Below are 24,958 nucleotides of genomic sequence, written 5' to 3' on the forward strand. Positions count from 1 at the left end.
AGACCCTTTACTTCATCTGAGGAAGACTCATTTCATTTCGGAGACCCCTGCCCACGACCACCAGACGACACTGCGCAAGTGCAACGTGGATGTAAATGACTGTTGGGTTCATTATAATACGAAGCTAGGCTAGGCTGGTCTAGGCAATGAATATGTATAGGTGTATTGGGAAACTTAATGAATATGGAACTTGTAACCCGATAAATACCAAGCTGAATGCAGCTGTCGGTACGCATGACTTTGGAGGAGCGATCCCCCATGCGTCCCAGCGCTGGAATAAAACATACCTACCTTGCTACTTTTTTTAGTAGTGGAGTCTTTCCCGCTCATCAAAAGGAGTAGAAAATGCAATGTCAATGCCTTCCTCAATGCCCCTCCTTCTGCCCACGCTACCCCCTGTCCTTCCAGTACAAGCCCATGACTCACTGGTCTTGTGTTGGCAAGGCTTTGTGTTGGGCCAGTACCTATCAGTCGTCTGTTTGAGTATGGCACATCCACTCAGCATACGATGAGAGAGAGGTTTGCACGTGGAGTTGTCATGTTTAGCATCACTTCTGCGGGTGCTTTCTGCTCTGCAACAGGACTGCCCCTTTGGTAAGCCTTCTCCTTTGATGTTCACGTGCCTGATCCAGTTTCTAAAAGCTTTTACAAGTGCTTCTGTCTTTAAAAAAAAAAGCCAGGATACAGCTCATAAAAACTTGTTCAGGTTTTTCTGGGGACAAGAGGAAAGAGGAGGCAGGGCGATGGTTTTACTCCTATTTCTTCGCTGTGCTTTTTCTCACGCTGGCAGCCGCAGAAGGTGCTGGTTGCAGCCTTTCCAACCGTGTGCATGCGCATACGATCAGTTGGGGCGGGGGGGGGCGGGGGGTGGTGTCCTCTTTTTCTTTTGCTAAGGACGGACGCAAGCAGGAAGTAGCCTTACCTTTCTGGACCGCTTTCGGTTTCCGTTCTCCGGCTGGACTGAAGTTTCCTTTTCCCGTCGCTCCCTGCTTGCAGGCGGCTCCCACTCACTTCCTACCGGCTCTCCCCGTACTGGGGCGGGCTCCGCGCACGCAGGCGGGACAGGGATCGGGACCGGGACCAGGACCAGGAGCAGTGCCGGGATCGAGACCGCCGCCGGCGGTGCGCAGCCGGCCTCGCCATGACGGCGGAGGAGAAGAGGAACCTGCGGTGCTACAGGCGGTACATCGAGAGGAGCCTGAACCCCGTGTACATCCTCGGCAACATGACGGACTGGCTGTCCGACGGTGAGAGCCGGCAGCCGCGCTGCCCCCGCGCCCGCCACCCCCGCCCCTACCCCCTCCCGGTCCCCTCACTGCCTGTGCTGGCTTCTTGCTAGAGGTGAAGGAGAGAATCCGCAAGGAGGAGGAGAAGGGGGTGACGGCGGCCGCCGCGCTGTTCCTGGATGCCGTGCTGCTGCTGGAGGCGGAGGGCTGGCTGCGGGGCTTCCTGGATGCTCTGGTTGCCGCAGGTGGGTCCCACTCCCGGGCGGGGTTTGTCCGCTGCTCCCCGCGCTGGCGCAGCCGCCGCTGCCGCCCGCGTTCAGCCGGAGCGGGGCAGAGCCGCCCGGTGCTCCCGGGACCGGCAGGGTCGCTCCGTCGGCCGTGGGCTTCGGCTGCCGATCCTGTCACGCCAGGTGAGATACGGTAGGAAAAGGCAAGGTGACAAAGTCTGGAAATAAGCCTGTTGGAAGGTGAACAGCTGGAACAATTGTAAGTTTGGAGAAAGCCTCATTGATGGGAGACTTCTCTGTCTCAAAGCCTTTAGAGAAGAAACAAGACAGCCATTGTTCTCACCAAATGCAATGAAAGGACGCTAAAACCTCTGAAAGAGAAAGCCAAATGGGTTTCAGGATGTGCATGGGATTAACTGGTAGCGTGGGATAACTTCACTCAATAACAGAGTCTTAAATTACTTTTAAAAAGTTTTTAAAAATTACTCAGTGGCACTGAAAGTCTTCTGTTTCAAGAAGTAAGTAGTCATTAATAGTTTATATAGATGATTGTTCCACAGTAGCTATAACTACTTGATGTGTAAGTTCCTTACCCAATTTCCTTTACAAAATGGAGCAGAAGAGATTGTGAAGGTATATACATGTATAGAAGAAAGCATCTGCCAGCTTTCTTCTATACATGTATATTGTATCATAGACTCTTGTTGGTGATTTATTGGATACCTTGAACCCCACAATCTCATGCCATAAGGTACTCTTTTTCCATTTCGTCACCATTAATTATGAATAATTATCTCAGTGAACAAATATCACAAAAATTTCTTATCACTTGGATGTAGCCCACTTATCCCTTAAAGCAAGTACTAGGTCCAGAGCAACCTTTTACCAGTCTGTAATAATCCTGTCAACTGAATTTCAGAGCTATCCCCTTTGAACCTGATGGTGTTGAGTTTGGTGTATCTTCAGCAAAAACCTGAAACAGTTAGCCTGCTGATTCAAAGTGCTATCCCAAGGACTTGTTAATTGGGCTGGAGATTAGAATTTAGGTTTACTCTTCTTTTTGGCAGATGCAGGAATTAGTAATAATTGGACTAAAGACATTATGGTGGTAAGTATCCACACTGCTCTTCTGCTCTTCTAAAACGAAATAAGAAGTTAGGCAAATTCTTTCTGTTTGCCCACAAGTTCCTTTGGGACCCTGATCTGCTTTCTTCCATTTCAGAAACCTACACAGCAAATCACACATGTCCTTAAAATAGACCTCCCTGCCACTGTCTGTTCCAGGACAGGATTTTCAGCTATTTGATGACTGTCTAGGTTGCAGGTGTCTGTACTGCTTTCAGTCAGGGACTGGCTTGAATCCAGCACAGTGGAGATTTTTGAAGGAGGGTGGAGCCAAGGACAAGAGTAAAAGATAAAATGCTGGTGAATAAAAGAAAAGGCCACCAAAGCATCTTGTGCTTCTGAGTAGTGTCCTTTGCTCTGGGAATCCCGTGGAAGAGTATCACAGAATGCAATTCCAACAACTGTATGATTGAAAGACAGGAGTGGATATGGTTGCTTGGGTGATGTGACATGTGACATTGTGTGGCTCTTTTTTGTTTTTGCAGGTGCAACTGCTCTTTTAGCAAAGAGTTTTTCATATTAGACATACATATAGTACTATAAAGGAGAATAGTCACTTATTAGATAAAAATTGTATGTAGTTCACCTAGATTTTTGTCATTTACATAACAAAATAATTTTTATTTCTCCAGTGATGCTGAGAAAATGTTTTTTCAGCTTGTTCCTACTTATTCTAGCTAAAGATTGAATTCACAGTAACAATTTGTATCTTTTTCTGAAAGGTTACACTGGACTGGCAGAAGCAATCGAAAACTGGGACTTCAGCAAGCTGGAAAAGCTGGAGCTGCCCAGGCAGCTGTTGAAGCGGATAGAAGCAACAATGCTAGAAATTGATCCGGTAGCAATCATGCCGTACATAAACACATGCCTGATAGAGAGGGAGTGTGATGAGATCCTGCAGGTATGGTAAAATGCTGGTATTTGCCCAGTTTTGCATCAGAGAAGTGCTGGCTGCCTCACTTGTGAGATGAATCAGTGCTTGTGTGACAGGTGGCTGGATGAGGAGGATGGCTGGCCATGGTCCCCTGGGAAAGGACTTCGCTTTCTTCTCTTTAGAAGAGGCTTTGCTGTGTGGCTACAGCATCCCACAGCAGTGCTGTCTGTGACATCTGCACTTCTCATTCTCACCCCTGTGGCCCAGTGGGTAAGGGGACATGGAAAAAGGTTGCAGGTAGGGAGGCAGGATGGGGTGGTTCTGGTGTTGACAGAGCTCAGCTGTGTGTCTTTGTGAGTCCTGACTCACATGAGGAGACCTCAGGGGCTCTGGAAGGTGCCACATTGCAGTGAAAGGGTGCCTTGCTATGCCTTTGAAATAGACCCCTTTCTGTGGGTCTATTCCAGTGCAAAGCATTCACATTGCAGTAATGCACAAAAAAAATACAGATTGAAGTAGGGAAATTGATGTTTAGATGTTGTCTAAATTGATTGTTGCTTGTCATGGGATTTGACATACCGTGTTACCTTAACTGTAGAAACTTTGTGTAGCACTTTGAGTTTGGTCAGCACCCAACAGCAGGGGTTCACTATAGTGTGAAATGGAGCTTGAGGTCTGAAGTCATCAGTTAAATGCTGTGTCACAGAAGTGGACAGCATTTGCACTGCCTTTGGATGTGAAGCTGTTGTTCTGCTTCTCATTTCTAACTTGGTGTTGTTATTGATGACTGATAACAAGTGATGTTACCAAGCACTCATCGTTTATGACTGGTTAATAATGAGTATTAATGCTCTGTGAAGGAGTCTGATAGGTGTTCTCACTCCTTGTGACTCCTGAGAAGGACTGTTGCAGCTGTTTTGTTTTTAAAGTGACGTTTCTTTATGGAGATATGTAATGTTTGGAAGCTATTGCATCTGACCCAATATCAGGTCTGCCATAATTTTTATATTTTTTTTTTTCCTATTCTGAAATGAAAAGCCTCAGAGGCTTATGGCAGATACAGTTTATTACAAGGACTTTGCCAGACAGAAATTGGCAGAATAGCTCTGTGATGTTTCAGACCATATTCAAATACTCAAACAGATAGCCTACCTATTGTAGTCGAGCGAAGTTAAGTGTGTGACTACGCTGGCAGAATTGAAGCTGTAGTGGGTAAATGGCTGAATCTTATTATTCACTGAGAAGGAAATGCATTCATTGAGAAGGAAATGATGTTCAACTGAACAGCAAACATAACAAATCCACCTACTAATCCACTACAAACCCTACAGTGGGTTTGATTACTCAGAACCCACAGCATTTTCTGTTTGTGGTGTGTGCAGATCAGTGAATACAGAAGCAAAGCAGCCGGGATAACTAAACTCATTGAATGCCTCTGTCGCTCGGATAAGGAAAACTGGCCCAAAAGTCTTCAGCTGGCATTGGATAATGCAGGGTATTACAATGCAAGTGAACTGTGGAATATAACAGAAGGTAAACTGTGAATTGTTTTTATGATGTTCTTTTCCCATTCTTGTACTAGACAGTAATTTTTTATCAGGAGAATCAGACTAATTTAGAAGGATACCCTCAGACTACTTTGTTGTCTAAAAATAAAAACCTTTTCAAAATTTATTTTAAATGCCATTTGTATAAAATGAAATACAAGTACTATCCTACAAACAGGAGTAAATTATTTTTTGAGTATTTTTCCTCCCAAATGGTTAGGAATGATACTTCAGCGCAGGCTCTGAAGGCATAAACTAGCCTTGTATATGTAATATGTAAATGGTTATCTTCTTCCTTCCTTTCTTCTGTAATTCAACTTTGCCGTCTTTTTGGTTGCTTGAGTTGTGATAGATGCAATATTTTCTGAAAAAATATGATTTGTAATGTTATAGTCTAGAGAGTGATACACTTCTATGCTCCACAGAGAAAATCATGTACTTTTTTCTTTGAGAAATCGATCAGCAGCCCTTACCAAGTTATTATGTTCATATTTTGTAAAAGTGCAGAATTGTCTGTCATAAGATTTTGCTTTTAGAATTTACCTCTCCCTCCTTGAAAAATACCTATATAAGTAGCCTGCAACATAGGAGAATTTAGAGCAGAATACATTATTTTGCTACTAAAAAAAATATTTTAGATAAACTGGGCTGTATATCTTCATATCTACATTTGCTGTCTCCCTAGGTACTTGTTTGAATTGGTTTTTTAGTTAGCAACAGAGATAAGCTGTATTTAAGTGGCTTCTTAAACTATATTTCTTATTTTGAAATGTTTTTATTACTGCAGTCAAAGGGTGTAATTTCATATCTGGAGAATTAATTATTACATATGCATAAAGTTGTGTACATAATTAATAAATTTGTTAAAAGATAGGTAAAATAATACATAAGAATAATACCTACATGTATGTAGATACTATTTTATCTAGCTGGTGGCTATACATATTATTTGGTTGACAGTTACATTCTTTAAGTTAAAGGCATCACTGTCTTTTGGGGCAGCTTCCTCTAACATCCAGCTCAGCAAAGCCAAAGTCAGCCTACTGAGGAAACATTGTCAATATTGGAAGAATTTTGCTGCTGGCAGTTAAGAAGAGTTGGTAGCGGGAATTTACTGCAGATATTGTGCGCTTTCTGGAGCTGGACTGATGTGCAAATGTGCTCTTTCTCCCACTCCAAAAGCAGTGCTTTGTGATCACGTGTTCTGTTTGCAAAGAGAATCTTCATGCAAGGCCCAGGGACGGTTCTTTGAGAAAGTACTAATTATGAGGCTAAGGAAAATTTCTCTTTTGATCATTGTGTAAGATAAAGGACAGAGATAGTCTTACAATTTCTAGATCCTTTCAGAAGGTGGGGAGAAAGGGAGAGCATAATCTTGAATTTACAAAGCTTCTTTGAATTCCTAGGTATTTTTTGTGCTTGTGGTTAATGTCCGTGTTACACAGTGACTTCTTGTCACTAAACACAGAGGATAAACTTTCCTCCCAATCTATTGTCTCCTTTGATTTTTAAGGGATAGGTACACATGCATTGAGCATGTGGTTATTCTAAACCCACGGTTCTCTGTGCTATCCATCTTCCTTGAAAAGGAACCTGTATGCAGCATCATTTTATGTAGTCTTTTTCTTCCAGCAGCCAGCTTCTTCACCTTGTCATCACAGCAAATACGTTTTAAAGTCATAAGGATCGATAACATGCCTTCTTTTCCAATTATATAGATAATGGCGAAGGTGTTGATGGTGAAATAACAGATGCCTCTGAGAATTACTTTGAAACCATTATGACATTTTCTGAAGAAGCAGAATGTGATAATCTCAGTGAAAATCTCTCTTCAGTTTCAGGTAAGACTTAAGAAATTAAAACAGTTTGTGGTTGGTATTTTCCATTTCCTTAGATTCCCAAAGGACACAGATGTAGTGTGCCACAAAGGAAGGTACTGAGGAATTAGTACAAATCTCTGACTTGATTTAGCTGTCTTCTTATTTAATGTTTAAAGGATCTCATGCTGGGCATTGCAAATGTTAGGGGTTGCCCCTCATTTATTACATTTCTAGTGAAAAGTTGTTCTGTCAGCACATTATCAAAAAGGGTTCCCAAACACCAGCCTGTTGTTGATGCACCTCTTCTCTGATTAATTAATTCACACATGACCAGATATTAACCAGTTTAGGGAGCTGAATGTGACTGCAAGGGATCTGTGCAGTGACTGTCATGGCAAATTTTGCTCCACCAGTAGTTTCCAGTTCCTGTTCCATAAGTCTAAACACTCTGACAAGACCACAGTTTAAGAGAGTAATGTCAAAAGTCTATAGAGCAGAAGGCTAAAATAAATCCTGTGCATGTATTTGGAGAAAACTAATCCCCTTTGTTTTCCTTCTGAGTTGAAAAAAGACCAGCTGAAGTAAGAGTTGTCAGCCAAGACCTTGAAATGAGTTCATTTTACGAATCACAGTTGAGGGGTAACAAAAGTATGCCATCAAACCTACACAAAATTCTTGTTTGGTGCATCTGTCCTGTGAAAAGGCTTGTCTGCCAGAGAAAGTTCTGTGTAGAATGCAAGAACTCTTCACATTTATCATTTTGGGTAGCAACTATGTGGGGCACAGCATATTTTATGCATTTTTATTGCAACGCTCTTCACAGAAACACTGTTTTATCGTAGAAAGGGTCTATGAGTCTTCATCTGTTAATGAACCAAAGAAGGCTCGGAGCTACCAGACTGAGCTTGCACAGCCTGCCATTGATGGGAAAAACACATTGATTTGTGCCCCCACAGGTAAGGAAACAGACATTTCTTGGAAAAATTCTCTTTGTGCAGATGGCTGTGAAGGATAGGGAATGGTAAAGGTTGCATCAGACTTCTTCAGCCATTTATTTAAAAGCTGTCTTCCTTGCAGTAGATCCAGATCTACCCTGCAGTTAATGACCATGGGCAGCAGAGAGGCTGGCAAAAAAGACGTGTCTCTTGGCACGTCAGTGCTTGTATTCAGTGCATTCAGCATTCATTTCCATGTTCTGACTTCTGCTTTCTCACTCCTCAGTGTGGAATTTTCTCTTAAAGTCAGTCACCAATCTTTGCAGATATTTAAGAAATTTGTCTTGCAAGTTGAAGGAAAAATAGGATGAGTTAGCCTGAGTCTCCTCTGTCTGCTCTGCTGCAATGCCTACAACATCAAGACAGCCTAATTTTTCCCTGGGCCCTGGAGAGGCAGGTGGGATAACAGAGGCAGTGACACAGAAGAGCTCTTGGGAACCTGCACAGCAAGCCTGAGGGCCAAAGGCAAACAAGTGTGAGAGGAGTAAGGCTGCATAGGGAATGATGGAAGCTGAAAGGGCCTGGTGTCTATACATAGTCTGATTTGATGTGAGAGCACAGACTAATAGTGAAAAATAGACTCAGTGATTTCAAAGAATTCAAATACAACTGCAGATGGATTTTAATCCCCAGTGACTGTTTAACAGCCTTTACAGACTGAGACTGTGAGAGAGAAAGGGATGATTCCCCACCTGAAGTAAACAAGAAGCTTGTGTTCAAATCTGTTCCAAATATGTTCAAGTCTGGAAGTGTAACAGCCCCATTGTCAGCTCCCCTTTGTTACAAGGCATTCAGAGGAGACAAGCTACTGCTTACAAATGCACCCTTTCATACTAGTGCTTCACCTTCCATGGTTTTTGTTTGAAGGATCTGGAAAAACTTTTGTGGCACTTCTGATTTGTGAGCATCATTTGCAAAACGTTCCTTCAGGACGAAAGGCAAAAGTGGTCTTCCTTGCAACCAAAGTGCCAGTGTATGAGCAACAGAAAAATGTATTCAGGCAGCATTTTGAAAGAAGTGGGTAAGTGTAATTCTACCTGGTGGCTTTCTCCACAGAAAATAAACTACCCTCTAGGTCAGCTGTGGCTAGAGCAAGATGTAATGGGTTTACTGGTGAGCAAGACTGTTTGACAGTAACATCAGGATGATGTGTAGCTGCAAGAATGGCATTGCCATGGGAGACTTTGTTTGGAGAATCTGAAGTCTGGTTTTGGAGAGTTTAAGCACTAATTGTTGCACATCTATGGAAATGGTGAAAGTATTTCTGCACTTGTCTATGGAAAAGGGTGAGGCGTGTTCTCTCTTGAGACTCCTTTCACCCCTGCTTCCAAAGATGAGGCAGTTCCAGGCAGTAGCAATGGGGTTCCTCTTGCCATTCCCAGAGCATCTCTTTTCTAAATGGAAGGACCCAAACTTCTTTGTTTTTCAACCTCTAGTCAGAAAATGATAGTCCACCTCTCAGATGGGACTGCAAATTGCTTAGAGGGGCATTAACAACCCCTTCTGATTTTGAAGGAACTGATTACTGAACATCCACATATGTATCCTTATAGCTTTGAGAAAAGAAGGCTGCTGGACAGAAACAGTCCAATGATGCAAGGCATATACACAAAAGGGATGTTACATGTGAACTGACAAATGCAGCTTAAATGTACAAGTTCATCACTCCTCAAATATGATACATTTTTGTTAATGGGAGTTGAAAATACAGTTATTCACCCTCAGGTTTTTTTCTCAGCTTTTTTGGTCAAACTGCCAGCTCCAACTATTTGACATTAGTAGCTTAGTAACTGCCTTTCAAGCTTGCTGAAAAGCCCAGTTTTCTGTCTTTCTTTGCCCAGCAAGACATCCTTTTTCACATCCTGGTTTTTTGCATCTTTTTTCCAGATACTCTGTTCAGGGAATTTGTGGTGAAACAGTTGCAAATATCTGTGTAGAAAATGTTATACAGGACAGTGACATCATTGTGCTAACACCCCAGATTCTTGTGAATAGCATAGAGAAAGGGATCCTTAGCTCCCTCTCCATCTTCACTCTGATGATATTTGATGAGTGCCACAACACTACAGGCAACCACCCTTACAATGTGTTGATGACCAGATACCTGGATCAAAAATTTGACTCCTCTGGAAACCAGCTGCCTCAGGTAAGGCCCAGCCTGTCACTGGTGGAAACATTAGAGGAAAGTGTTTTGCAATGCAATCAGCAAAGGCTAAAGTCTTGCCTTTTGTGCTGATCCAGTTCAAACTCCCATTTAACAACAGCTGCAAATGGAAACAGTAGCATCTGCAACACTTTTTCATTCTTGGACTCCTCCAGGCTTTTTTCCCATGTTACATCTTCCCTGCAGCTGTCCAGAGAGACTGATCAGGCATGACAAAGACTGCAGTACTTTAGAGCAAATGGAAGAGCTGAACTGGGAAGAAAGCATGTAATTTAGTAATCTGCTTTTTACCTCTCTGTTGCTGTTTTCTGTGACAATAAAATGGGGCCACCGCCTCTGCTGGCATGAGGTTTTCATCCAGCTGAGAAGACAGCTCTGAATGAGCGCAAAGGATGGGTCTGGGTGTGGCTTTGCTCTTCCTCTATATGATAAGCACGGACAAATACAGCTCATTATGGATTTCAGCGGCTGGATAATTTATTTTAAGTTTAAATACTCTGAGTGCCTTGGGAAGGGCAGGAGTGCGTACTGGTTTTGGTTCTTAAGAAGCCTGCTTCTTGTTTACTTCTGCTGCTTGTTTTGTTTCCATGTTTTTGAAGTTGGTGGCAATTTGTTGACTGGTAACAATGTCTCCTGGTTTTATTCCATTTGTGACAAAGGAGCAACCACTGCTGTTCATGTGTGTGCTTAGATTGTAGGTTTAACTGCTTCTGTTGGAGTTGGTAATGCCAAGAGCATGAATGAAACTGTAGAGCACATCTGTACCCTCTGCTCCTACCTTGACATACAGACCATATCCACTGTCAGAGAGAACAAACAAGATCTGCAGAGGTTTGGAAACAAGCCAGAAACACGTAAGCACATTTCTTTTTTATTTTCCTGTGAGTTGCAAAGCACCATGATTATGGCAGCTACCCAGTTCACCTTCTTTTAGATTAAGATAAAAGCTTAAAACTAAGCTGGAGTTTTGCTTCCTGATAGCTTGAAAGAAGTTTAGGCTTGCAATCTCTTGTTGCCCTGCAGAAAGGCAGTGCCCATATGGGCATATTTTCTCTGCTGTTCATGTACCATCTCTGATTTTTATTCAGTTCTGCCAGTGAGGATTGGGGGCTGCTTTTTCTGTGCACCTGCAGTGCTCATTAACAATAAACTTGACTGTGATTGCATGGAGCACCATGTGTAGCATTCTTCTAAACAAGAATTTGTTCTGTGCTTCCCGAGAAAATATTTTGCTTACTCAGGCCACTGACTTATATTTCTCTTCTCTAGATATCAGGTGGGTTAAAATGCGAGCTCAGAATCACTTTGCAGACATTATCTCAGGTCTGATGTCTGAGACACAGGTGTTGATGAGGAAGATTTACTCAGTGGGTAAGATGCTGTAATATGCCTGTATTGCAGTTCAGTATTTGATTAAATCAGTGTGAATCATAGCTGCTAGAACAGACACTCTTTTTTCACTTCCTTTCTCCTTCATTTTTAGTTGCCTTTAACCAGTATTTTCTAAGTAAGAGATTACAGATAAGAGATTCAAGTATTTTCCTGTAATACGTGATTAGTTTGACAATCATAAATATTTTTGCTTGAATTTCAGCCTGTTACATGCAACTAAAAATGGTGTGCTTTTGACACTGTCAAATCCTTCTGAATTTAAAGAATCTGAAACAAAAGGGCTTGCAACTCAAAATGCAATGGGCTGGATTTCATTGATGAGAGATACCTGTATGTTCTTATTTAAACATTTCTTAAAATGCATTAAACAAATGCTTCACACCCAAGTCTGTCTCTGTTAGAAAAATAAGAAATGTCACAGTTATGCTATTACTCTGAATGTTGTAATTTTTTCCTTACAACAGAAGTTAATTTTCTCACTTGCTGCTCTGACACCTCTTGTGTTTTCTCTGGCCTCTGAGTTGCACTTGGAGTTATTTCTAGGGGTGCCCTGGCCACCTTTTCTGGTCAGCACCCTGTCCTCTTCATGCTTCTGGGTGCTTCTATTTCCACTTTTTACCAGGTCTCCATTATTTTTCTTTAAAAAGCATTTGAGATAATGTTTCAGAGTAGGATCTGTGGAACATGAATATCACTGGAGAGAGCATATGGCTGCCCAAGAAAGGAAACAACTGTCAGTAGGGTTCCAGCTTCAGGATTACTCTGATGGGAATGTTTGCAGAGAGGAGACGCATGATTGTGAAAAAAAAATGGGTCTCATGATCGTGAGATTACGTTTGTAATCATTCAGAAATAAATCGATCTTTTCTGCTTTTGCAGAGTTCCTAAGTGGTGTCCAGTAAGTGGCTTTTATAAAAAACTGGAGAGCGGAAGGGGATACAAAGCAGAGACCCATAGATGGATATGCTCAGGATCAGCCTTGGTCTCTCCAGCTCTGGATTAAAGCATGTTGTCTGCGCTTAGACTGGTTTTTGTACACTGACTGCAGTGCCTTGAAGTTGTTTACCTCAGTTCTAGATTTGCCCCCTGCCCTCGACTTCCCAGATATTTAAGAGTGAACTGTATTCTGGGACAGGAAGGGAGAATTAAGACCCCCCCCCAACCAAAAAAAAAACCCCAATGAAACAACGCAAAACCCAGGAAGCCCGATCAAAGAACAAACACAGATTTTCAAAATGCATGTTACATTAAGCAAACACTTCTGAAGCTTATTTTGCATCACAGTTTCTCTTTCATGAATGACAGTGGCTTCCCTTCTGTAGACCCCCTGATTACTGAAGTCTGTGAAGCACTCAGGCAGAGTATGTATGCAGCAAACAGGTACTGCCTAGTTCTGCCTCAAGGACAGGCCCTTGGACAATATGCTTCTGGACTATTTAATGAATGAATATAAACTATTGAGTAGCTGGTAATGCAAGGAAAAGTGTACATGCAAGTTTCTGAATACTGTAGGCTTCTTACAGGATAAGTGAGCTCTAATTTTATTACTGAAGTCCCTGCAGATGTAAGTACACAGATCTTCAGTTGAATTATCTTGGGTTAATTTTAGGCTAGCATCTGGGTATATATTGAAACACAGGGAGTGAAGAAGACAGTGCCAGACTCTTCACAGGTGGTTCCCAGAGCTGGACAAGAGGCAGTGGGCACAAACAGAAATACTTAAACAGGAAGAACTTTTTTGCTGTAAGGTGGTCAAACACTGGAACAGGTTGCCCAAAGAAGTTGTAGATTCTGTCCTTGGAAGAACATTTGAACTGAGTGACCAGCTCTAGGTGATGTGCTTTGAGCAGAGGGTTGAACTAAAGACCTCCACAGGTGTCTTTCAGCCTCAATGGTTCTGTGATTGTATTATAAAACTGTTATTTTGCATAGGCTTTTTAGAGCCAATATTAGTGGGAAATGTGTTACCCTCTAGGTAACGGTTTTTATTTGTTATTCAAGATGAACAAATGTTTTTTCCCTCCTTTACTAGATACCATCTCCCAAATCAACAAGAATTACTTTGGGACACAGAGATATGAACACTGGATAGTTTTCACTCAGAAGAAATGCAGACTGCTGCAACTGGAAGATAAGGAGAAGGAGAGCAACATTTGTAGAGACCTTTTCATTTGTACTGAACACTTGCGGGTAAGTGTGTATCCCCTTTCCTTCCATACAGAGTTAGTCATTCTGGTCCTTCTGATACAGGTATGTTCACCTAGAAGCAGATTTTGAACCAACTGTTCTATTTAGAATAGTAGAATATGCAGAGTTAGAAGGGATGCCCAGGGGTCATTGAGTCCAGCTCCTGTCCCTGTACAGGACATCCCCACCATGAGCCCAGGAGTGTTGTCCAAGCACTTCTTGAACTCTGTCAGGCTTGGTGCTGTGACTTCCCTGGGGAGCCTGTTCCAGTGCCCAACCACCCTCTGGGTGAAGAATCTTTTCCTGATATCCAACCTAACCCTCCCCTGACACAACTTCATGTTTACATGAGTCCCGTCGCTGGTCATGACAGCGAAGAGATCTGTGCTTGCCTCTCCACTAAGTGAGGATGTTGAAGACTACAACAAGCTGACACAGGCTAAAGCATAAGGTGTGTAAGAGTTGTGTCTATGATACTCACTAGGGACAGATTAGTGCAGAGGAGACTTAGCAGTGCTTGTGTTGTCATGAAAATGAAAGAACACCACGAGTTTGTAACATTTAATCTAGCTAAATAAAATTTAAGTGTGTTCATGCCACCCCATGGAATATGATGCCTAATGCATATGTCTCTTTCCAAGCAGAAATTCAATGACGCTCTCATTATCAGTGAAGATGCCCGTATCGAAGATGCTTTAGCCTACCTAAATGAATTTTTCACAAATGTAAAAAATGGACCATATACAGAGTTAGAGAAGCAACTGACAGACAAATTTCAAGGTATTTCCCACAGTACCTGTGACAGTTGCAGGGGAGAAGAGAGTTTATGATGGGATGGTCCGGGTGTTTTCTTCCGAGTAAGTGCAGTTGTTTTTCCAGAAACTGCACTTTTCAGAAGATTTGGTGTGTGTATGGGTGCAACTGTAGTGTTAGGGCAGGTTGGGGGGACTTACCTTCTGGGACTGTAAGCTTCTAGTGCAGAAGCTGAGAAAATAGTAATAATTAATAACAGTAGTAGTAACACCTAGATGCTGCAGTAAGTTCTTACATGCCTGGCTTGGAGATAAGGCAACAGTGTCCTTATGGCTGTGCCCCATAAGTAGGGGAATGGTCTACAGTCATGGATGCTGATAGCATTAGGTATGCCAACATACACTGCTCAGTGAGCTGCAGTGCTCCCACATGAATCCCAGTCTTCTGGGGAGAAGCAGGTGTCCCTTGTACCCTTCTGATTGAAAGTTAGAGGTTGCACTGTTCTTTGACTTCTGATTTAGTTAGCAGTGGGCTATATTCTAGCCTGTGGTCTGGTGCATTTCAGTGTTGACTGCAATTTTAAATCACTGGGCTGTATGCTCTTGAGTGTCAGTTGTTTTCTAGGAAGAAATAGCAGCACAAGAACTGAGTTTGTTTTGTTGCTGCCTTTTGATGCACAATATATCACAGAAGTTCTCATGTCAGTTTGCTACAAAATGTGAGATACTCATAATTTTGTTTTTTCTGGGGATTTTGTTACATTTAACCAACAGATTTCCCTGCTTACATTCAAAAGAATGGAATAGAAAATGAAAAAAGAAGCTAAAGAGAATGTGCATGGTGTTCGAAAGTAGGTTTGTGTAGGAATTCTGCTTTCTACATTAAAAAAAGGTAAATTTTTCAAGAAACCTCTTTTTTTTTTTCTGTCAGAGAAGGAACCAGAGCTGACTGCCCTTTCAAAAGATGAGTCAAATGAGAATCCAAAGCTGGAAGAGCTTGCTTGCATCCTGGACGAAGCATACCGCTATAATCCACAGACTCGCACTATTCTCTTTGCCAAGACAAGAGCTTTAGTCGCTGTAAGACATTTGTTTTTAAAGCTCCTGAAACAGGAAGTGGGAAAATAAAATGCCTCATCTTATTACCCTTCCCATTATTGATCTGAAATAGAAAAATATCCATGTATTTGATCTTTCTAACTTATTTTACTGTGTCTACCTAAGCCCTTATGCTCTGAGGCAGGATGAGTAGAGTTTTCTTTTTCTGAAAACTACAATACAGCTATGGTGTCCTACGTGATGTCTAACTACATGTCATAGTTGATCATTAAGCCATCAAATTTTTACTTTAGGCCTAAAGTCAGTTTTAACAAGACATGTTTTAAGGGTTTTGCCTTTAAGGTAGCAGTGTTATAAATCAGCAGCTCTACTCCATTACTGTCTGCACATCAGGAGGTATTTATACATTTCTCAGAGGATTCCTATAGACATAAAGAAGGTCTGTGCCCTAACACCTGTTTTTAATCAAGAAAAAGGAAAAACTTTGTGCAGCAGATGTTCTCAGGACTCTTATCACTGGCCTATTTCAAACTTTCCTACAATCGAGGATCTAGGCTGGATGATGCTGTTTTTCCCTTATGATGCCTTGCTCCCAGAAAAGGTTCATGCTTGAAGTAAATGTGCTGCTAATCATTAGCATGAATAGGTTAAAACATTTACTGCAAATATCAGCTGTCTCTGGCTACTGTAAACAGATTTATCAGCTGAACGACCCAGCCCCCCTTTTTATCCTTTTCATCCAGATATGCTGGATGAATTGCAAACCAGAAAAACTTAAAAGCAGGCTAAAGTCCAAACTAACAGCACCAAGCATCTGCTGGCAGCTTTCCATTTTAGATTTAAAACAGTGGCTTGGCTGAATTTTGTTCTTCTGTAAAAGCAGTTTGAAGGTGCTGCTGTCACTGTGTAGTGGAAGTCCAGTTTGTAAACAGCAACTACTTTCCTCTGGTCCCAGAGGTGTAGCATTCCGTGTCCTGTTAGTTTATAAGAGAAAAATGCAAACTTTTTAGCAGTGAAAGGCTGCTTTCTCTAGCCAGCCCTTAAGTTGCAGGAGTTGGAAAAGTGGAAATCAGTCTAGCATGGTGTAATCTGGTATCGTGTGAGCCTTGCTTTCTCACTTATTAAAAAATATTCCATCCTGACACACAAGTTACACCTTGCTTTCTGCTTTTGGGTCTTCTTTTGGAAGTATTAATTGACTAGGCAAGCATAGGAAGGATCTACCTTTCTCAAACTAGCATTTCATCTGCACAGAGAATCTAACTCCATGGTTTGCTCTCCAGGCTTTGAAGAAGTGGATAGAAGCAAACCCTCTACTTAGCCACATAAAGCCAGATGTGTTGATGGGTAAGGGAAGTAAAGATCATACAACAGGTATGCAGATTTGCACTGAGATATAACATAAGCTAAATCTGTGGTGGCTATGCTGCTAAAACTGTTCTGCTTTCCCTGTGTTCATCTAAACAGAGGAAGGTCATGCAAGTTTGCTCTTGCATTCTTCCGTATCTGGAAGACCTTAAATGGATTCTAAGGAGATGCTTGCCTTTTCTGTCCAGAAACTTTGGTTAAAGCAGCAGTAATACTGTCAGTGACACTTCTTTGCAGGGTTCTCTTGCTAATTCAAAAGCAGTTTAGAACTTCACTATCATGGCTTTTTGTGATTAATTCTCATGTTGTCGCTGCTCCTTTTATAGATCCCTCTCTTATTTTGTGTTTGACGGCACAAAGACATTTTAAGATAGACTGGAAGCTACAACTGAAATGAATTGCCTATGCCTTAAGAGTTAGCTTGGGTTTTAACTAAGCTGCATGGGTGTCTCCAATAAAGATCATCTGGGAGTTGTGTCTAAAATGGTGTTTCCCAGGTTGATAATTCCTGTGACACATCAACAGAAATCCCTGGTCAGTGGATATAGTATAGACCCAGCTGCATATCAAACTTTAAGTAGTTTTCCAGATCAAAAGGATGTACTAATTTCTAATCACTTAAGCAAAAGCAAATGTGGGTATCTTGCTCAAAGAGTTGCTTTTCAAAGCTTTCTCTTCAGTGTTTTTTTCCTGACACAGTTTCTTGGTACTGTAGGTATGACCCTGCCAATGCAGAAGGGTGTACTGGATGCATTCAGAAATGACAAGGATATCAGACTGCTAATTGCTACATCTGTTGCTGACGAAGGCATTGATATTGCTGAGTGCAACCTTGTGGTGCTCTATGAATACTTCGGTAATGTCACCAAAATGATCCAAGTGAGAGGTATGGAATTTCAGAGCTATTACTTTAGAAACCTTTTTTGGCCTAGAAATGACTAGAAATGGACATGAAATGCTACTAACAGGCACATTGGAAATACTGTAGTAATATGTGCATGCTTTGCTGTTGTTCTTCTATGCCTTAGAGCTAAGTCAAGTGAATGATGGGACATGATAAATCTGTTCACAGAGCCGAGTCCTTGATTTGTCTGACTGTTCTTTTGCCAGGCAAATTAGCCATGCTGCACAAGGTTATTGAGCTGTTGAGGACTGACAGTCTCAAGTAGACAGTTACACATACAAGCAGAACTATGGCTAGAAGAGCTATTGTCAGAAATATTACAAATTGTTCTGTGACAATTTACAAAGGACTGCTGCAATGGAATTTCTTGTATTGCCTTGGCTTCTGAAGGCCTTCCCCTGCCCAGTGGTTTATTACCAACCCAGCAACTCCCAGGTACATGAGGCCTTCGCATGTGCAGATGCCTAATATTTAAGACTAAAAAAAAGACACCCTGTTTCTGTCTTCTTGGCTTGTCCAGAGAAGTCTGTCAAGACTTTGGCCTTAAATTTGGTGACTGTACAGTATAGCCAGTAGAGGGGAATGAAGAGCCAAACTAAATACTGATTGCTGTTTCACGTTCCTAAACAGCATAAAACTGCCTGCTCTTTTAAGGGTGCATCTGCAATATTTTATCCTGTTCCCCAAGTAGTTAACATCATAATTTAATGGGAAGTGGTTTCCATTGTACTTACACTGTACTCTACTTTCAGGGTTTGTGTGTTGTGACTTTCTTATCTGTGTCTTGTAATGAAGTAATTGGCCCAGAATTTACTTTTATGGATGAAAGGATAGCGTTTATTATTAAAAAGCCATTAAAGGTGCAAAGAAAAGGTTATGTCAGTTTTAAACCACATACAATCATGATTTTTGTGGAGTAGGAGCTTGAAAGAAAATGTGAACACTTTTTATAACTGAACTACTTCTGAACTGGTATGTGATCCCTGTAGTTTTTGGTTTGCTGGTGTCACAGCTTCAATAAACAGGCAGGCAGTAGACATAGGTAGAAGAGAAGGCACTTGCTGTTCTTGTCTGTGTTCTTGTCAGCACTATATTTCTAATTCCTTAGGTTTTTGTGATAGATGGGGTTTTTGGGTTTTTTTAGACACCAATTAGCAGGATGAAAACTAATAAGGAAGACTGAGATGAACTTTTCTCCTTTATCTTTGGGGTTTTTTTTTTAACACAACAACAAGGCAGCAAGATGCTATACGAAAATTGAATTTTAAAGTATGCCTGAAGTCAGCACAGGGAGGCTACAGAAGCAGGCAATACAATACTGTCTAGGGTATATGGTATATCCATGAGGATACCTGGAAGGGGGCATCTTGTTCTGGTTTGTTATTGAAGAATGTTCTTCAGAAGCAGCATTATCTGAATCTGGACATTGCAAAGAAAAGCAGCCATACAGAAGGCCCTTAACAGTATTATGGCAGACCTGTCACTTTTGGACGTGTTGTTAAGAGTAACTAAAGAGCATAAATGTGTTGCTATATAGGTCGTGGAAGGGCAAGAGACAGCAAGTGCATCCTTGTGACAAGCAAAAGAGAAGTGGTTGAGAATGAAAAACAAAACAGTTATAAGGAAGAAATGATGAATGCAGCTATTGAAAAGCTACAGAACTGGGATGAAACAACATTTGCAAGAAAGGTTTGTGATTTGTGCAGTTTTCATACTCAAATTTCAAAGGCATAATCTATATCAGCCTTCACCTACTAGGGCTCTATATAGGGCCAAGTGATAAGCTGAGGGAAGTGTTCATTGTACTTGATTTCTGACAAAGGCTAGGTCAGCAGAGAAGGGATGGTGTGTACTGATAGTTTGCAAATGTCAACTGTACTGTAACTGCAAAAAACTTTGTGAGGTAGAATTTATGACCTGTTGCTTATGAAAAGAGAAGGACTTACGGGTGATTTGAGAGTTGGAGGCCATCTTGGGCAGAGTGTACAAAGATATCGTGATGTTTTGCAGCTGAAAATCAAGAGGGCCAAAGCCCAACCACCAAGGCCTAAGGAGAAATCCCCATTCTTTATTGGATATGGAGGGAAACATAGCGACAAAGATGAAGAGGAGAGACTGAGGTACTTCATGCCTTGTTTGCCTCAGTAAGACCAGTTGTACTCAGGATATCCAGCCCCCTGAGCTGGAAGACAGAGATAAGGATCAGGATGAAGCCCCTATAATCCAAAAGGAACTGGTTAGTGACCTGCTACACCACTTAGACACACAAGTTTATGGGGGCAGATGGGATCCACCCAAGGTGGTGAGGGAGCTGGTGGGAAAGCTCATCAATCCACTTCCCAGTATTTATCAGCAGTCCTGGATAATCAAGGAGATCCCAGGTGACTGGAGGTTGGTCAGTGTGACCACCGATAATACAAGAAGGACCAGGAGGATTTGGGGAACTACAGCCTTGTCAGCCTGACCTCAGTGCCAGGGAAGGTTATGGAGCAGATCATCTTGGGTGCTATGCATCACATGCAGATGTTACACATTACATACAGGACAATCAGGGATCAGGCCCACCTGGGATACATTTATGAAAGGGAGGTCCTGCCTGAGCAGCTTGGTTTTCTTCTGTGACTGTGTGACCCGCTTAGTGGGTGTGGGGAAGGCTGTGGTTGGTGTCTGTCTGAACTTCAGTAAGGACCTTGACACCATTTCTCACAGCATTCTCCTGGAGAAACTGGCTGTTCATGGCTTGGATGGGCGCACTTTTTGCTGGGTAAAAAAATGACTGGATGCCCAGGCCCAGAGAGTGGGAGTGACTGGAGTTAAATACAGCTGGTGGCTGGTATCAGTGGTGTTCCCCAGGGCTCAGGGAAGACTGGAATAAGCCACTACTAATAAAAAAGCTTTGTACACAGTTCTTCCGCATCCCCATGGACTCATCCTGTGTTTCCAGACAAGCTTTTGGAGACTGAACTGTGCAACAGAGGATGCCCAAGGCCCCCTGGCCTTTGTGACATTTCTTCTCCCACCTCCAAGGCTTGGTGTGGTTGCTCCTGCTTCTTCTCAGAGGATTCCATTTCTGCATTTGGTTCTCAGCTCCAGGCCGTGCCTTGTTGCTTCTTTCTCTGCCTGCAGTTTCTGTGGTCTCTGTAGCTCTCTTTCCATACCATGAGATTCCTGAGATTCCCAGAGCAGCAGCATTAGTTGTGCTGTAGAGTCTCACATGTCTTAAGTCTTCACACAGACTTACCAGCCTTAAGACCAGAGGGACTGCTGGGGGCTAGAGGGGAGGAAGGATCAAACAGCATAAATGCTGTCCATCACGTAGTCTCATTCTAGCACTGCATTCTAAATTGACAAATGTACCCTGTTCTTTCTTGGTATGAGTTGCCAGAACAAGGTGTGTTTTGTTTTGTGTGCTTTAAGTAATAGTTTCCTAGATGTTACATATCCAAAGTCATGTTTAGGCTGACACTGGGATTTCATTTCATAATGATCTTGATTTTTATTTATTAAAGATACGTGACCTGCAAATGAAGGAAAAGAAACTACGAGATTCCAGGAAGAATGAAACAAAATATAAAGTAGTGGAAGGGAAAATAAATCTTTTATGTGGAAAATGCAAAGCATATGCCTGCAGTACAGATGACATCAGAGTTATAAAGGTACGTTTCTGTACAGGAACCTACATCCATGAACACCAGGGAAATCAGCGTTATTGAACTAATTGCATTGCTTATTAGTGTGGAAGTGGGCTATTTTGTGCAAACTGGAGGAGAATAGAAATTCTGAATAAATCAGTAAAACCACAGGAACAGTTGTGACTACTACTGTACTACAATATGATATTAGTTTATGTTGTTCAAGGTGTGCAAATATGTGATACGGTAGGAATCACTTCCGTTTTCCTGCAGCCCTTCTGATGAATTTTGTGGAAAACCACCTGATCTTCAACTATATAACCTACTAGTGTTACTGCTGCATATTTACTTTCCTGATTAGCATCAGATGGGAAGTCTCTCTGCTGTTGAGAGATTTCTCCCACAGTTTCTGTCAACTGAAAATTATGTACTGGGATCAGCTTACTAACTCCTTGTCTTATGGGTCAGTTTGAGTTTTGAAAAGCAAGGTAAACCATGGTTTCACAAGAAGAGCCCTACAGGTCTTCGATATTATTTTGTTTTCCATTCTGTAGGTGTAGTTCACATTGGTTCCATGTATCATAGAGACATTTTGACTGTACTCTTTCTGAACATGAATATTTTCTCTGTAGACAAAAGAAGGCAGTACTCTTTACACATGGAAAGTGGTGATCATGGAAGAGGCTTTTCTGGGCCCTTTGAGCCTTTGTAGTTCTGCTTTTTGTTCTTTTGAAGCTGCTTCTATTTGTGCTGCTCTGAAAAGTGCAGTTGCAATGTGATAAGGGGCTTCAGGCTACAGCTGAGCATTACCATGTCTGCCTTCAGGACCTTGCCAAATTTTTGTTGGTTTTTACCAGCTGTTTTTGGAATGTGGATGGTGTTCACTACTCCTCTGCAAGAAGCTGGGAGTAGCTCAGCTTTGTGAAAACTTGATTACATTTCTTTGACAAAAAACAAGGGCTATCTAAAGCACCTCTGACTTTTACTCTATTTTGTGCTCCTGTACATATATCCTGTATATATATATCACCTATACCTGTGCAAATAGATCAAAGAGTTCAGAAAACTCTTCAGTAAGTGTTTTTGCTTAGTGTTCTGCAAATAACCCCTCACAGTTTTTAAAATAATCCCTACAAATTGCATTTCCAGGAGGATCTACCATTTTCAAACTCAAGCTCAGATTGTAAATATGCTTTCAAATAAGGCTGTAATTTCTTTAATCTTTTATTGCATATGTTATAAACAACAACTGTAGCTCCTTTACCTTGTTAGGGTTATTTTTTCTACCACTCGAAAGTAATTGCATCACCTGTCATGGGAAGCAGGAGTCTCTCAAAGTTGTCCATTGTCTGAATTACTCTCTTAGTTTCCTGGACAAGGCTCAAATACTGCAAACACAGTTTTTAAAAAGCTTAGTAAGTTCGAATATGTGTAAGCTGGTGACTGGGGATACATGGTAAATTTTTTTTGTTTTGATAAGGCCAGGCCTGGGTCCTTCTAGTACCTGGTATTCAATGAATGGGGGGAAAAAAAAGAGCAATGAGCCAAAGGGAGTGGAAGGTGAGCCTCCTGGGTGACAGCAGGTGTCTTAACAGTGAGAACATGTATTTGAGAAGGAAAGGGGAATGACAAGAAAAAATGAGAAATGTTGTTTCTAATATTAAGTGTTTCTGGCATGTTTTGTTTCAGGAATCTCATCACACTGTCCTAGGTGATGCATTCAAGGAGCGTTATATAACAAAGCCCCACAGCAAACTGGTTCAGTTTGATGGTTTTGAGAAAAAAAGCAAGATGCATTGCCGAAATACTGACTGCCAGCATGATTGGGGGATTACAGTGAAGTACAAGACATTTGATAACCTACCAGTGATCAAAATCAAAAGCTTTGTACTAGAGAATGTTGAAACTGGGACACAAATGGATTTTCAGAAATGGAGAAGTATTAATTTCTTTTTGAAGAATTTTGATGAAGAAAATGACCTCAACTCAACATTTTAATGGATATATTGTTCTACTGCACTATGCTGGAGTAGTAGATGATCAATTTTTGTGTATAAAAACTGTTGTTCTTTATGCTAGGCCCCTCACCCACATCTGGCTAGATTATAAAAGGCTGGTAAAGCCACTGAAACCAGTATTTGCTATGTAATGAAATATTTCACCACAGGTTTCACTAGAAGGACAAATATGTGCCTAGGCATCTAGATCTGAATCATTATGGCTATGAGGAACCTGGTCTGAAAAAAAATAAGATCAAGTTGGATGACTAACTAAACATCCAACTTTAGGTGACAGGCAAGCCCTTCAAGAATTGAGATGCGAATCAGCATCTTCTTTGGTACTGCTAACTTGTTGTTGGATTCCACATCCTTGCAGCCAACATGGCTTACTAGCACTTCAGGCATTACTCTAGCTGCTTTTAAAACTTCTAAAAATGTTACTTTTAATGTTCTAGACATAGATATATAAAATTAAGAGAAGAATGTCCAGTAACTTTTTTGTAAGGATGATACTACATCTCTTAAATCGATCTTTAATAGGAAATTCTTCTGCAACAGTAGAAATGCAATAGGGCAGAGCCCTCTTGGGGATTCATCCTTGTGATTAAAATGGTAGCACTTTTTTTTAAATCACTGCACCTTGTTCAAGTTGCTGTTGCTTAAGTTGCAGAATGGGCACCCTCCTGTGTTGCTTAACTGAACAAGCCCTAATGGGGACAACAGTGCCCTGGAACATGGGTGGAGGTTCAGTTTTGATGGGGATTAGCACTTACCTGGATGCCCTGTCTCATGGATTATCGCCTAAAATCTTTCAAGACACTGGGAATACTGTAAGCTTCCTGTCAGAGCTGATCTAGCATTCTTACAAAGTCTAGGCATTACTGTGTTCAAATCTATCCTCTTTACCCAGATCCCAGACTTCCCTGGGAGAAACAGAAATTGCTACAGAGTTATGAAACACTGTTGTACTGCTACACTTTAAAGCACCTGCTGATTCTACACATCTTCAGTGAGTTTAGTATTCAGTATTTCTGGAGCAAAAAACAAGTGCATTTTCAGTTCACCTGGTGTATTTGACAGTGTGGTAGGGTATGTATGTGCGAGAATTACATTACCAAAACACCCGAACTAATTAAAAAAAACCAATCAAACAAAAAACAAACCCCAAACCTAATCCAAGAGTTCAAAAAAAACCAAACCTAAATTTATGAGTTCAGAAATTAATTTAAACTGCCTAAATCCTACTCAGTGAGGCTTGCGGTGTTCTTGTAAAGTGTTGTGTGGCATTAAAAGCAAAAGAATTTTGTAAGTCCTGCTTCATGTTCCACCCCAATCCATGCCTTTTACCGTGAAAGCTGTATGCACTGTACAGGAAGGCTGAATCTCAGTCCTACAGTAACTTCCTCTGTACTTAGTTTTTACCTAAAAGGAATCACGGAACAATGAATAAAGATGATTTATGTTCAGATAATGCCTCCCCTCCAAAAATACTAGAACAAAATATTTTTGAAAATGGCTGGTTCAGCACTATCAGATTAAAAGTACATGGAAAAATCACAGTTCTTAAGTATCAAATTGCTCTGTGAAAGGACCATCTACATGGGGACTCCCAGCATAAAAAATAATCAGTCCTAAATTTCACAGTTTATAGTAGTAACTACTGGGAAGTTGAACTTGAGAAATTTT

General features: G+C 41.4%; 1 protein-coding gene and 1 long non-coding RNA gene across 4 annotated transcripts in view; one reads left to right on the top strand and one right to left on the bottom strand.

Annotated features, from left to right (window-relative positions):
• The window catches only part of LOC121662429, a 24,942-nt gene extending 23,941 nt beyond the window's left edge, over positions 1 to 1,001 (bottom strand). The window contains exon 1 of the long non-coding RNA XR_006015291.1: positions 923 to 1,001. This is a non-coding gene — a long non-coding RNA (uncharacterized LOC121662429). The remainder of the gene's footprint in view (positions 1 to 922) is intronic.
• Positions 952 to 24,738, top strand: DDX58 (DExD/H-box helicase 58). Of its 3 annotated transcripts, none has more exons than XM_042023563.1 (18): positions 952 to 1,247; positions 1,340 to 1,471; positions 3,301 to 3,479; positions 4,835 to 4,985; positions 6,718 to 6,840; positions 7,662 to 7,775; positions 8,682 to 8,835; positions 9,702 to 9,960; positions 10,670 to 10,832; positions 11,248 to 11,349; positions 13,403 to 13,560; positions 14,202 to 14,337; positions 15,241 to 15,389; positions 16,652 to 16,742; positions 17,452 to 17,622; positions 19,178 to 19,329; positions 19,651 to 19,760; positions 21,150 to 21,191. In XM_042023563.1, exons 1-18 carry the CDS (start codon positions 1,142 to 1,144, stop codon positions 21,166 to 21,168), a joined length of 2,469 nt encoding a protein of 822 aa, XP_041879497.1. In that variant the 5' UTR covers positions 952 to 1,141; the 3' UTR covers positions 21,169 to 21,191. The 3 variants fall into 3 exon arrangements, with proteins under 3 accessions (XP_041879497.1, XP_041879496.1, XP_041879495.1); XM_042023561.1 differs by lacking the exon at positions 19,651 to 19,760 and adding an exon at positions 22,962 to 24,738 and having other exon boundaries at positions 960 to 1,247; positions 21,150 to 21,296; XM_042023562.1 differs by lacking the exon at positions 21,150 to 21,191 and having other exon boundaries at positions 19,651 to 21,143.
• Positions 24,739 to 24,958: the final 220 nt, after the last annotated feature.

Source organism: Corvus kubaryi, unplaced genomic scaffold, assembly GCF_017639235.1.
Source record: "Corvus kubaryi isolate FWS band 111438036 unplaced genomic scaffold, C.kubaryi_AGA036_p1.0 37249, whole genome shotgun sequence".
NCBI lineage: Eukaryota > Metazoa > Chordata > Aves > Passeriformes > Corvidae > Corvus > Corvus kubaryi.

What these genes read in the sequence shown, in the direction of transcription:
- DDX58 (XM_042023561.1), top strand. Translation starts at nt 1,142, where the DNA reads ATGACGGCGGAGGAGAAGAGGAACCTGCGGTGCTACAGGCGGTACATC. An exon ending in CTGGAAACCAGCTGCCTCAG is followed by an intron (nt 9,961 to 10,669) that starts GTAAGGCCCAGC and finishes GTGTGTGCTTAG; the next exon opens with ATTGTAGGTTTAACTGCTTC. An exon ending in ATGACATCAGAGTTATAAAG is followed by an intron (nt 21,297 to 22,961) that starts GTACGTTTCTGT and finishes GTTTTGTTTCAG; the next exon opens with GAATCTCATCACACTGTCCT.